The sequence below is a fragment of the Cryptotermes secundus genome, unplaced genomic scaffold (assembly GCF_002891405.2).
Source record: "Cryptotermes secundus unplaced genomic scaffold, Csec_1.0 scaffold1242, whole genome shotgun sequence".
Taxonomy (NCBI): Eukaryota; Metazoa; Arthropoda; class Insecta; order Blattodea; family Kalotermitidae; genus Cryptotermes; species Cryptotermes secundus.
This window is the reverse complement of record NW_019739237.1, coordinates 291,732-306,025: the sequence shown is the minus strand read 5'-3', so window position 1 is coordinate 306,025 and position 14,294 is coordinate 291,732. Positions and strand designations below refer to the sequence as shown.

The 14,294-nt window shown below is 41.0% G+C and overlaps 1 protein-coding gene and 1 long non-coding RNA gene across 3 annotated transcripts in view; both read right to left on the bottom strand.

The window, feature by feature from the left end:
- Positions 1-4,033, bottom strand: part of LOC111871832 (UBX domain-containing protein 1) — a 13,066-nt gene extending 9,033 nt beyond the window's left edge. Inside the window, exons 1-5 of one of the 2 annotated variants that reach the window (XM_023865200.2) lie at positions 3,811-4,033; positions 3,620-3,673; positions 3,336-3,530; positions 2,196-2,447; positions 1,803-2,046 (exon numbers count right to left, since the gene is read on the bottom strand). In XM_023865200.2, coding sequence (XP_023720968.1) covers positions 1,803-2,046; positions 2,196-2,447; positions 3,336-3,530; positions 3,620-3,673; positions 3,811-3,866 — 801 coding nt within the window. In that variant the 5' untranslated portion in view covers positions 3,867-4,033. The remainder of the gene's footprint in view (positions 1-1,802; positions 2,047-2,195; positions 2,448-3,335; positions 3,531-3,619; positions 3,674-3,810) is intronic. The other variant, XM_023865199.2, reaches the window with a different exon arrangement.
- Positions 4,034-6,165: 2,132 nt separating this feature from the next.
- The window catches only part of LOC117282904, a 168,425-nt gene continuing 160,296 nt past the window's right edge, over positions 6,166-14,294 (bottom strand). The window contains exon 3 of the long non-coding RNA XR_004513814.1: positions 6,166-6,665. This is a non-coding gene — a long non-coding RNA (uncharacterized LOC117282904). The remainder of the gene's footprint in view (positions 6,666-14,294) is intronic.

Genomic DNA, 14,294 nt, shown 5'->3' with positions numbered 1-14,294 from the left:
CATTCATTCAGTTTCACCATAGCTTCTTGCAGCAAGTGTCTTCATTTTCCTACAGACCAGCTGGAAAATGTTGTGAACGAGATTTTTTCTGATGATAGCGGCGATGAAATAATAATTCCTGAATTGGATTAAGTTGATAGTGACAATAATACAGTGATAGGCAATGATCCACAAGACAGTAATCATGAACATTTACCTACCACGAGTGCGGTGCCTGACACGCCCATCTCATGAACGTACGGAGACATTGTACCCCCAATACTTCCATTTGCTAATAGTTTCGGGATCAAAATTGATATAACACATAAAATGCATCCCTTTTCATGGATTAAAATTTTTTCTGGATGACGACTTGGTAAATCACATCACAACTGAAACCAATCGCTATGCTCACCAGCACTTCAACACACATGAGTTAGCTCCTCACTCTCGAAAACACAATTACAATTATGTCACATCAGATTAAATCTGGACATACTTAGGAATTGTGTTCATGACAGGAATCGACAAACGCCCTGAAATTGAAGTATATTTGTCCACTAGGCCCATATTTCACACCCATGGTTTGGACAAAACATGTCTTTGCGGTTGAATAGTTTCATTCTATTCAAAAAGAACACAACAAACGAAAAATACAAGAAGAGAAATTACAGATTCAAAGATTTTATATTGGACTGTGTAGAAAAATGACTGAACCAAACAAACAGTGTGGAGAGGGAGAAAAGTCAAGGAATGAAGTGGATGACGAATCTATTGGGTCAGACTAGAGTGCAGTCATGCCTCCGCCCTCGACCTTGAAAAGACCACCAGTGAAAGAGCCAGCAAATCGTCTAGAGGGTGGCTTGAAAATTCACAAAATGGTCCATGTTCCTAACAGTAACCATAAGAAGAATGGTGCCCTGAGAAAGTGCCGCGTTGAGTGCTAATTACAAGGTTAGAAAAGAAACAAGTATCATGTGTGCAGGCTGTGGTGTGGCTCTCTGCAAACTTTCATGTTTCAATGTTTATCACACGAAGAAAAACAAATAAAGAGGTGTGGAAAAGCATTTATTGCATAAAATATTGTATTTTAATTAGTTCCTAAAAATTTCGTTTTTAAAAACCAATTTTTGTTGAAGTTGTTTAGGAAAAAGTAACAACATGCATTTCAGCGACATAAGGTTTAAAGGGCCTGCCAGGACAGGGGTGGGATTTAAATACCCTTCGCGCCAGTCAAAGAGTTAAGGAAGGAACATAGACTGAAGGTGTTTGAGAACAGGGGGTTGAGGAGAAAATTTGGACCAAAGAGATATGAAGTGACAGGAGAATGGAGAAAAATATATAATGAGGAGCTTCATAACTTGTGCTCTTCTCCAAGTATAATTAGAATGATCATGTCGAGGAGTATGAGGTGGACAGGGCATGTAGCACGAATGGGATGGAGAAGAGGAATGCATATAGGATATTGGTGGGAAAGCCAGAAGGGACCACTGGGAAGATCAAAGCATAGGTGGGTGGACAATATTAAAACGGATCTTAGAGAGATGGAATGGGATGGTAAGGATTGGATTGATCTGGCTCATGATAGGGACGAGTGGAGGGCTCTTGTGAACACGATAATGAACCTTAGGGTTTCATAAAATTCTGGGAAATTCTTGAGTAGCTGCAGATTTGGCTTCTCCTCAAGAAGGGCTCAGCTCCTTGAGTAAGTTGCATAGGCAGAATGGTAGGCACTCCACAGGATGTAAAGACACCTGAAAAAGCCATTGTAATACCTCATACAAGTCTTACATGTGATCACACAAAGACTAATGCATCTGTACCTGTAGCCTAGTTTGAGCATAATCTTTAGCAGGTTGTGAAGTCATCGGTTGAAGCGTCGGTATTACTACTGCAGTAGCTGGCTGCTGCTGTGCTCCATCTGTTGGTGTAGTGATACCAAACTTGGCTCGTCTCGCTATTTTATCTTGCTCAATTTGGTCCCTCACCCTTTGACGAGCCAGCTTCTCTTCCAACTTCTCCCGTTTGCGTTGCTCTACAAGTTTTTTCACTTCATCTTCCTCCAACCTGACATTACAAAATTCAAGCAGACTATAGGGAAATCACATGTAATAAAGTAAAGGAAATTAAGATCAGCAAACAAACTGGCTATCGTACGATTTGTGGGAACCTAGCTGGTAGCAGATACTTTATTTATACAGATTAGTCAACATTACTTTTTTCTAGCAGCCACCATCTCCTTTCCAGATCGTATCCGCAGTTTCTCTCTCTCTAGAGCTTCTTTCTTTTCTGTCACTTCTCGCTCCTGTCGCTTCTGTCTCATTTTCTCTTCAATTCTTTTCAGCTGCTCCCTTTTCTCCTCTTCTGTTAGAGGTTTCTTTTCTTCTGAGCTCTCAGAAAAACTGTTATGACCAGATTTTGCTGCATGAAATTCAATTTCTAGTTGTGATACAAATAAGCGAGAACACCTAAAAAAATCAAAGCCATAAATCAAACATCTTCACAATTCACAACATTTAATTTCATATATGAAAAACGTTTAGACATAGCAAAAAGTCGTGTTATACCCAGATATGCATGTTACAAACCGATTATTAAACATACAGCCATCAAATACCAACCATACTTCCAAGGCTTTTCATCCTTACAGAAGAAAGCTGGAACCTAGAATTTATTAATACGACTAGAAAAGAAACAATTCCAATGCCATGCCCATGTAAAAGGAATAGATATAATTAAGACAATGGGATAGGCACTAGAATTAAAATATAAAAGAACAAGACTTACTGGGTGACCTAGAACAAGATGGTTCAGCCATATACTAGGAGACATCAAGAAAACTGAATAGATCTCAAAAGGAATTACTGTGGGGGGGATAGGAGGATAGGATTAGAGACTTTTCATACATCAACCCACACAAGATGCAAATCATGCTAGAAGAAGATTATCAAACACAAAAGGTTAGAGTATATAATAGGGTTAACTACATCACTGTTATGGCATATGACCCCTGAGCGTTCATATACATTGCTAATTTTATAGGAAATAATCCTCCTTGAGAAGCTGAACAAGAAATACCCCCATAATCTCTACAGTAGATGCATATTAACTAAATTATTAACTAATACCACGCAATTTGAGCATCGTAGTTATAGAAAAGTCCCTGTCGTACTTTGTAACAGAGGAAGTGGTAATGAGAAAATCTGGAACAAAACTGCAGGCTTCTCTATTTATTGCAGAGATGCCAGAGGGCTGGTATCAATTTCTGTTGTGCAGTATGAGAACTAATACTTAAGCTCTATACACAAAAATAATATGGCTTCCTGCAAAACTTGTATATGCTTTATATCACATACTCATTGCATTTCAAGGATTTAGCCAGAGTGTTGACAGTTCCTTCTTCTGGCTCTTCTGTATCATTCTTTGTAATCTCACCACTGTCGCCGTCTTGATTGCCTTGTTCTGTGCTACCTTCCAACAGCTGGGTATTTGCATCTCCAGAAGCCGCGATAGGAACAGTTGGAAGTACTTCATCTGCATGTGCTAATAACCTTCAAGAAGTAATAATATTCTATTATGACCACTACCTACATGAATTATTAAAACGATTAGCAATTGAAAATAAGTTAAAACGACTAACCATTCCATTGCAGGTTCTACTCCCTGGTTTCCGGTAACTTCCAAAGCTCTTTCACTACAAAAGCAGATGCATTACAGAGCAACATGTTATTAATGAGTACGAACTGCAATATAGGTTAAAAACGACAAAAAATATATAGCAACTTATTCTCAATATTTTTTTTTAGAATAAGCTCTAACGAATATACGTACGCTTTATATCTTGGAAATCCCATTTCAATAAGCGTATTTACATCCTGGGATGACATATTTACAACACAACTTTTCCACAATATGTACCTATCACGCTTACGTACCGGCAATATCACTGGTCACTGGTTAATCAACAACAGTGGGGAATATAACTACGTGAACTACGTGAAATTCCAAGATGACTGTTCAATCACCTCTGCCATCTTTCGACTGCGGTTCCGTTTACTAACCTGTAAAGAGTCACCGAATGATATTTATTCTCTCTATAGATGCCTCTGGCAACAAATATGAAAGGAAAAGCAAACTTCAAAGACGTGCTGAAAAAATATTTCAAATTCGCGATTATAATCACTTACATCATGTGTAATGTATAAATTCTTCATAAAATATGCCACATACCATTCGATATTTCCTTAAAGTAATTTTAGTACAATATCTAAGATCATGTATGCCATAATGAACATTCATATGCATTCTTGAATATCATGTTATCGCCTAATATTTTGAAAGGAATAATGTCTGAATTATATCTTAGAAAATTCGGCAGAGGTTTTGGTAGAGAGCCTCAGCTGCTAATTGAAATAAGATAGGTACTGTGAGCGATATTTTGCTCCCAAATTTAAGGAGCAAGGTATCATGAGGATGATGAGTGATACTTTGATTGATTGCTACCGGCTGTTAAATCAACTTTTTTTTTTTTTTGCTAGTGGGTTGGAACCGGTGGGACAAAGTCCCTTGTACTGCGACCACTGCTGGCCTATTGTACCAGCCCCAGATGATAGTTGAGGGTGATTGTGGATCAATTGGTGAAATGAAGATTGGCAGGGGGAACCGAAGTACTCGGAGAAAGCCTGCCTCAGCGCCACTTTGTCCACCACAAATTCCACTTGACCTGACCCGGGATCGAACCCGGGCCGCCGCAATGGGAAGCCAGCGGCTAACCGCTTGCGCTATGGCGCGGCCAAGAAGGTTAGTTACTAGCAAAAATCTACTGATCTAGGCCTCCGCCATTCTGAATTCACAGAAAAACAGCGAATACGTATTTTACCCTCCCGATCTCTTGTACTGCAGCGGTTCTTACTCTGTTTTTAGAAATGCATCTAATATTACTTCACTCATCTGTCAATGAGGAAGTTTTTCTTCGGCAATGTACATTTCATTTACATGAATCAAAGATACCCTTAATATTAAATTGCAGCACCCTGTTCACTATATACACTTTTNCCCCCCCCCCCGTCTGTACGCAACCGAGTACGCTACCGAGTGCCCCTCATCTATCATATTACAGGGTGACTACAATGAAACTCCCTGATTTTATCTTCGGTCTAATTATTGCCAAATATCAGCCACACAACAAACAAAGTTTAATTTTAAAAATCAATACACTTGTACGTGAGCCCCGCTGGTGATACGTATGACAGATATCGAATTTGTAAACAAGTTACGCCCACGTGCGGAGTGATGGTACCTACAATATCCACAATCCGGGCCCGGAGGTCTCCAAGATCTCGCATTTTAATGATGTAAATTCTGTCTGCACGTAGCCCCACAAAAAGAAATCAAAGGAGGGAAGTCAGGAAAGCATGGAGGTCAATCCTTTGGATCATCTCGTCCTATTCAACGGCCTGGAAATGTTGCATTCAGAGCTCGTCGCACGTCTAGCGACCACAGGAGTGGAGCTGCGTCTTGTTGAGAAACGCACTTGGCTGCAGGTGTTCCAACTGAGGAAAGGCGTAGAGATGCAGCATGTCCAGGTATGAGCTACCTGAGACAATCTTCTCCACAAAGAGAAACGGTCCGATGATCATGTTGCACATTACGCCACACCAGACTTTAATTCCGTCTGTCTGGCGCATGCTCCATGACGCTCTGATCCCCATATCCGAACGTTATGATTGTTTACAGCACCTGAGACATGAAAAATGGCCTCGTCGGAGAACCGCTTTCGGAGAACCTTATACACAGTTGCTCGTGGAACTTGCAGTGAAGCCCGGTCAATTGACTTCCTTGGACTTCGGATGAACGCCATGTGGACTTTCTCTACCTTTTCATCGGAGACACGTCTGCCACCTTCGTGCCCTTTGAAGACGTTCCCAGTATCCAGAAACTTTTGCCAGGCTTTGATCCTCTTTGCGTCTGGTGCTGCTTCTGATAAACACGGCGAAACTTCCTTTGCATCATCACAATGGACTTAAACTCAGAAAACCACACAACAACTCGCGCCTTCTCCTGAGCTGACGCCATCTTTGCGTGAAATGACAACAGCGCCCCAGTGGTGGCCCGTGAGGTAGCGTAAAAATTTAGGAGGGAATTTGAACTCCTGCAGTTGTCAAGAGACCCTTAACACATATAAAAATACCATTTGCCAATTTTTAAAACATCTTCAAATTTAGGGCGTTTCATTGTAGACACCGTACAGACATCAGTCATTTTGTTAGTGGACATTTTATTCCGTACATTACCATATGAATATCGATTTCAACATTTCATCGCTTTTGGTAAAATCAATAAAAGTGTAAAATAGGTTGAATGCGTCTATGTGACGTTCATTCTTTCTCAAAAGTCCTTGCTATGCTTCTCACTCTAACTTGTTGAAAGCATTTGTCTGTTTTGGTAGATTCGATAACCAACACGAGAATGTTTTAAAATTACGGCCGTGTGGGCTCACTTGTATACGAAGTTCTACCTCTTACATGTCAACATAAAGTTTCTAAAACTGTAGTTGAAAACCATGAGCTTACGTGCATTTCTTCGTGAAATTCGTAATAATTCATAATGTGGTCTTTTGGATTACGATACCGTGTAGCCTCGTAGATGACGTCCAAAGTTCCAGCTGAACACATTATTTCTTCCTCCTGAAAAATAAAAACATTGTCACCTAAAATACGACGGTATGAATCGTCGACCGTTGACTTTCAACGGACTGCCCGACGTTATATCCCAGATGGTAGGACTCTTCAAGGCCATAGATATAAGAAGCACAAATCTGGCATACAAGTCACTACTTCTGTGTGCTTAAATAAGAAACACACCATGAAAACGTATTGAGAAGTGGAGGCATTGCTCCACGTATTGCTAGACTTGGCATTAGATGTAGGTAAGTTTTCAGCTCCATGTCCCCGTTGCCGGTGCCCCGGCAGGACGGTGTGAAGAAAATAATCTCTTGCTGTAGAGAATCGAACGTAGATCCGTCGTTCATCCATTCTTTAGCCTAGTCATGGCACCGAACAATCATGTAGCAGATAAGAATAACTCAGTAATGAAGATGCTATGTTAATATTACTTCAAGTGAGAGGTTTGTATCACGTGATGCAGGGCGCAGGGGAACACTCACGCCCGGGCTCCGAGAAGCAGCTTCCGTATCCCAAATTTAACTTAAAAAATATCAATTTTATCAACCAGAAAGATCGCGGGTTCGATTCCCGATGAGGCTATTGGATTTTTCAGTTGACCTACTTCTTCCAGCCGCAGTATGGCCCTGGGGTCGATTCAGCCTCTAACAGAAATGAGTACCAGGAATATTCCTGGGGGGTAAAGGGCGGCTGACAATCCCACCGCCATCTGTGAGTCGATTTTCTCGAAAATGTGGGAGCTTCAACGTCTTACAAACTTATGGGCCTCCATGGCGTGCTGCAGGGATGCGCTTCAGTTTAGTATTGAAGAGGGGACAAAATTCGTAAACTACACCGGGCTCATGGAAAATTCGCTATGCTACGGCCTCCACGCTCTCGCTCTCTCTCTCTCTCTCACACACACACACTAATAGAAATTCTAAGTCAACAATTCTACGTATTTGTGTCCTATATATGTATTTAATTTATTCTTGTATAGATTTCCATAGTGTGATAGATATCAAAGGCAACCAGGGAGTTTTGTCTAGTCGTCATTTTTATAAATTTCAATTTGTATGTCAGGCATAAGGGGGAGGGGACAGAAAGGACGGGGCAAGCCAGACATCTACCGCTCCCCCCCCCCAGATCTTTTAAAATAAATAAAAGTTGATAAAGAAGGACGTTACCAAATGTCAATTCTAAGTATAAACATTATTAAAAACATTTTCTATTGCAAATACTCTAATCAGTAAAATTAGTAGTAAACACTGTAAACACAAGTTTGTAAGCAAATTTTTGGGCTTCTCCCACCACTCCGAAGGATTATTACCCCCTCTTTAAAAAAAATCCAGGCCGCTTCCATGATTTTATGTATATTTACGATCAGCATCAATACCAAATTTTATTTGTCTATGACGAAAGCAGTCTTCTGGGACATGTCTAGCTTACATAACTCGTTGCTTATTGCTGTCATACAGAAATGTAACGATGCTTGCTGGGAACTAAAAACTACTGCGGCCAGGTTTGCGAAGATAAATATTCTCTTTTTTAGGAATAACACACAAGAAGGACTACATAACCGTACATACTCCAGCTGCTGGCTAGGCTTGTCCTGTTAGCAACAGTTGATTTTTACCCAGACTTTGTTTTGCTCTCACTTAAGGAGGATCTAGACAAAGTTGTACAAGTATAATGGATCGGGGGTGAAGAGGCTCTCAGACGTCAGGGCAAGTTTATTAAACAAACCGAACACAAGCTGAACTTCACACAGTTTAACATACTTGACATACATGCTCATATACACGTGCGCCTGCACTGACTTATACATACTTGTAATTTACCATATAACTACACATCCCATTAACAGGCTACTATATAGTTAGCCAATCCATTACCAGAATAGGTGAATATGTTCTCATTAACAAGCTACCAGCTAGGTATCTGCCTCGTTAACAAACTACGAGCTAGCTACCTGCCTCAATAAGAAACTGCGAGCTAGCTACCAGTCTTATTAAAAAGCTATGAGCTAGTTACCCATCTCGGTAACAAACCACGAGCTACCAATCCCGCATTAACAAACTACTAGCTACCTACCAGTCTCACAAAAATTGTGATTAGCTACCCGTCTCGTTAACAAAGTACGAGTTAGCTATCTTCCTCATTAACAACCTACGATCTAGATACTCATGACATTAATGATCTGTGGACTAGATACCTATCTCATTAATAAACTGTGAACTAGCTACTTGTCTCATTAACAAATTATGAGGTAGCTACTTATCTAATTTTAATTACTGCTACCCCCGTCTAAAGCGTATTCTAATTTTAATAAATTGGGATGTTAATTAATTAATTTTAATCAAGGTAAATTTATTTTAATTTGTAAATATCGCGTTCACATATGATAAGTAATTCTGACATAGAGTGCAACAATTTTAGCAAGATAGAAGACACCTGACGATGGCCGTATACGGCCGAAACATGTAGTCAGAAAGGAAGGTCACTATATAACAAGTTGCTTTTAAGATGGAAATGTATGTGAAATTAATTATATATTTATGCAACAGGATGCTTATATGCAAAATTACGACAGCTGTATTAAATTATTTATTTGCCAAAAAAAAAATTCCCACTTCTGCCAGGAATCAAAGTCCGGTAGTCTATTCTGTAACCAGTCATTGTAAATCTACCGTCTTATCTATCAGTTGAGATAGAGTCATTAAATAGACAAAGAATTAAACTAAACCGGTCGGATAGTGAAACTAACCTGTTAACACTAATTTCAACTTTAAGAATACATGGAAATTTACCTCCAAGTCTTCATATTACGGCGGGTTTATCTCGTGTTTTCAACTTGGAGCCAGGGAGCGTTTTGTGTAAAGTTGTAATGACGGCATGTTAAATCTGACACAATTCTGTCACCACTTCTCCTTCTTTGCTTCGTGCAAAAATCGTCTTACTCACCAGAGTCGACCACGATAGACGTCAGTTTGTTAAAAACTTCCCTCTTCTGCGTGGTTTGTTTAAAATAGTGGGCAAGTTCAATTGAATGCAAACTTGTATGGGTTTAATTTGGCGCGCAAGAAATGACACTTGATCCGAATCGATTAGGCCATTAGTGTCAGCATGAAGTGATTGAGGGCCCTTTCGCCTCTCTTACGGCACCCGCTCCGGTCAGACCTCCAGTTCGTAGTCTGACCGTGGCAACACAATTCATTTGGCAGAGATGTCGTTGGTTTACTATGTTTACTGAACTACTATTTAAGTAGCACAGATCAAATGGCATCGAAAGAGAAGGAACGTTTAACGAAATGGCAAAGACGTAAGACGTCGTGGCCTAATCTCAAATATTATCCTAGAATTTTTCTGGAGAAAATAAGGAAAATGAAAATTCTACAGGATAACTAGTCTGCGAGCAGAGATTTGAACTCGGGACCTCCTAAATATGAAGCAGGTAAGATTCCCATTTAATAGTGATGTTCATTCTTCGATTTTGAATTTTATTTAAATATTATAAAGAGTTTATTTACGCCATCGAGCGAGCTTAATTCCTGTAGTGAATAATATATCTCCACATATCTCGGTCACATGACAACAATCAGGAGGAATTTACGTCAAGATGTACCAGGAAATATCTGTGGTCTGACAATAAAGTTCGCGAACTCATCACAGTAAAATTGCTACATACCTCATTGCTATATATTACTGTGGTCTCCTTCAAAGTACTCCCCTCGGGAAACTATGCACCCATGCCAGCGCCTAGTCCACCCTTCAGAACAATTTTGGAACTTGTTTTGTGGAATGGCCTTCAGAGCTGATACCATCAAACAAACAAACAAATTCCGTGGTTTTAGTCCACAAGCGAACTATACCGACCGAGCAACCGCCGTTTGCCGACGAAGTTAGTGCCAACTTTAGCGGATAGAGGGTGTCGCGTGGTCAGCGCAACGAATCCCCACGGTCATTAATTTCGGGTTTCTAGACCGGATGTCATCAAAATGCCTTCCTTTCAGTATTTATTTTATCTTATGGAACAGAAAGAAGTCACTGGAGGCTAGATCCAGTGAATTGGGACGGGTTTCCAGCACAGTTATTTGTTTACTAGCTAAAATCTCCTTCACAGACAGTGTTCTTTGGTGAGCTCCTTTGGGACCATTTTTGCACACACCTTCCTCATGTCAAGATCTTCAGTTGAGATTTTCCTATTTTTCTGTCGATGTTCGCTTGATCTGCTTTGCTCCTGACAGTCAGCCGATGATTTTCACACACAATTTGACGAACTTTTGCAATGTTTTCTGCATTTCTGCTCATTGCTGGTTGTTCTGATCTCTCTTCGTCAGTGACACTTTCTCTTCCCTCAGATAAACATGTCACCCACTTGTAAACTTCTGTTTTCTTCATAACATAAACTTGCACTAACATCTCTCTGTTTTCGCCTCCACTCTTACAAAGTTTCACAAGAAATTTAATGTTCGTTCTGACATTTTCGCGACGGCATTCTCGAGACTGCCACAGGTCAACAACAACACAGCTGTGAAACGCTGATATGCCAGCGTCATCAAACCACACGGAGGTTTCTGTCCACTGCTGGCGCGACAAACACACGGTAGCGAGTTCGCGAACTTTATTGTCAGACCTCGTATTACAGTTATAAGTGGAAAAAAAAATGATGGTCGATTCGGTTGTCAAGAAGGAGACTTGAAAACAATTTATTGTATGGGAAGTAAATTTGTTTGCCACGAAGTATGTTCGTTTTGGTTCAAATCGGATCGAATTTTAACTCAGAAGCAGAGGAGCCTGAAGATGTTCAGGAACACCATAAGTTACTTACTGTGTTTTCCAGTTCATATATTGCTTCAATGTTGTGTTATATTTATATTCTTCTCAGTGAGAAAGAAGAGGTTAAAAGAAGAAACTGTGATAAATTTGGAAATAAAGGAATGAAATGAATTACTGATGGAATGAGTTTTTTTTTTCTGTGGCGCTACAGCACCAATTTGGGCCTAGGCCTACCTGCATGAAACTCTCCGTTTCACTTCGGTTTTCTAGATCTTACACATTCGGTAGGACTCCTTGGGCGAATGATCAGCTCGTCGCAAGGCCTCTACCTGCTAGACAAACACAGAAAAACGCACACAAACATCCATGCCCTGAGTGGGATTCGAACCCACGATCCCGGCTTCCGAGCGAGCGAAGACAGTGCATGCCTTAGACCGCTCGGCCACCGTGACCGACGATGGAATGAGGTACGGTGCAAGGTAACAGTTACGCCGATAATAATAACGAGGATACAAAGCAAAGCGTTCCCTTTCTCTAAGCTGGGAAAATCAATAAACGGTCGGGTTTACGTGAACTGCAGTTTTAGGAACCAGTTTCTGTCCATGTGATTAATGGTACTCAAACTGTGGTGAGAATAATAGGTCACGATTTGCACTTCTGGAGACAGTGATGTACCAGTGAGTACCATGTCGTGTAGTCAGTCACAAAATGGATCCCACGCCATATATCATGGGCGAATTCTGCATTCGGAAAACAGACAAATTTATATTGTGATCACATGCAGGAAAATTCTTAGTACAGTGGAACCAACGTGAAGCTGGAATCAACTGACTCGGCATAGGATATACTGAGTGGGCCGAGGTGTTCCAGTATTGAAATTAAGTAATGACGGCCATTATAGGATTTTGAAAGAAAAATAAAGGAAAGTTAATCTATATAATTTTGTCAATTTTACATATTTCTCGCAATTCATTATGTAAATGTGTTTTGTATTCATCTATTCTCTCTTTTATATGTAACATGAAAATTACTACATTTTGTTGCTGCTGATATTCCTCGAGAAGCACAGCCCATAGTTTCACTTCGCATTTTCCGCTACTAATATTATCCCTGTGGCTCTCAGTAGCTTAACTGTTGAGGAACTGCGCTACAAACCGGAAGGTCGCAGGTTCGATTCCGGATCATATCTTTGGATTTTTCAATTTACCTAACCCTTCCAGCAACACTATGGCCAGCGGCCTCCTTAGTCTAGGGGTAACGTTCCCACCTCGTGACTCAAGGTACGCGGGTTCAAACCCGGCGGAGGTCGTGGAATTTTTAAGGGCAGAAAAATTCAGGGAACAAGTCCTCCGGGAGGGACTTTGAGCCGTGGGTCCCGTGTCGTAGCTTTACGGCACGTGAAAAAACTTCATGTCTGAAGGGGAACTCTGAGCCAAATTCAGGACATTTCCCGCCCAACAGTAGTCTCTAACGTCTCTGGTAGAGGGGGGGAAGCATCGAGATACCGCTGAGCCAGTAGAGGCCGAACTCGCTGGCTGAGTCGGGACTGATGGAACGCACCAGTACCTGTAGGGTATAGAGACTGGTAGAATATCACAGGGGGACGCACAATGGACCAATATCTGGTCTAAGTGCATGGGAAAACCCACCCTCTCCAATAACAACAACAACAACACTATGGCCCTGGGGTCGACTCAGCCTCTAATAGAAATTATTATCAGGAATCTCTCTGGAGGTTGAAAGTTGAAAACCTTGCCGCCATCTGTAAGCTGATTGTCTAGAGAAAATGTGGAAGCCTCGACATGTCACAGCCCTATAGGACTCGACGGCCTGTTACAGGGATAGCTTGAACTTTTTTTACCTTAAGTTTGATGATGATAACTAACTGGCCATTGGAGCTGGGAACGTGGAATATAGCATATATATAAAACAGAAACAAATACACACATTTTATGTGGAATAGTCCGGTCACGGTAGCTGAGCGGGCTAAGGCATGTACTGTCTTTGCTCGCTCGGAAGCCGGGATCATGGGTTCGAATCGCACACAAGGCGTGGATGTTTTGTGTGTGTGTGCGTTTATTCTGCATTTGTGTTGTCCTGTGTTTAGGGAGAGGCCTTGCGACGAGCTACCGTCTGTAAAATGATCAAGAAACTGAGAAATTGGCCCTATGCTCCATATTGAGAGCAAGCTCCAAAGAGAGGAGCAAGAAGAAGAAGAAGAAGAAAACAACAATTAGGATACTCAGCTAAGATTATGGAGTGACAGAATTAATACACACACTTCCTATGTTCAGAGTGGCTGATCGATGCATGTAGACAAACTGACGGTTATACGTCGCGGATCTCTTCTGTGAGAAGGAATAAGCTTGAATGCTCTGCCTGTCGCCTCAGAGCTGTATTCCCTTTGTAACTCAATGCCCCACATGAATCCTATTGGTGCACTTGCGCTCCGGCGTGCAAGTCTGTCGCTGGAGTGACACTGTAAGATCCAATTCCCAGCTCAATCGCTTTGGCTTTCTGTCGGATTACGGAAAATTTTCCTTCACATCTCTTGTATTTATTTCAAGCTGAAATTATTTTCTGTTTCAGACCAAAATATAGCCATAAACATATTCATGTTTATAAAGAAACCGACAGCATGATAATTCAATTCAACTAAATATAAATCTATCCCTGTAAGAGGCCGTCGAGGCCTATAGGGTCGTGAGACGTCGAGGTTCCCATACTTTTCTAGAAAATGGACTGTAAGTTTGCTAGCCTTACGCGCCGGTCCCCATTTACGCCCTAGGAAATTTCCTGGTACTCATTTCTGTTAGAGGCTGGGCCACAGTACGGCTGGAAGGATTAGATAATTTGAAAAATCTAATAACCTCA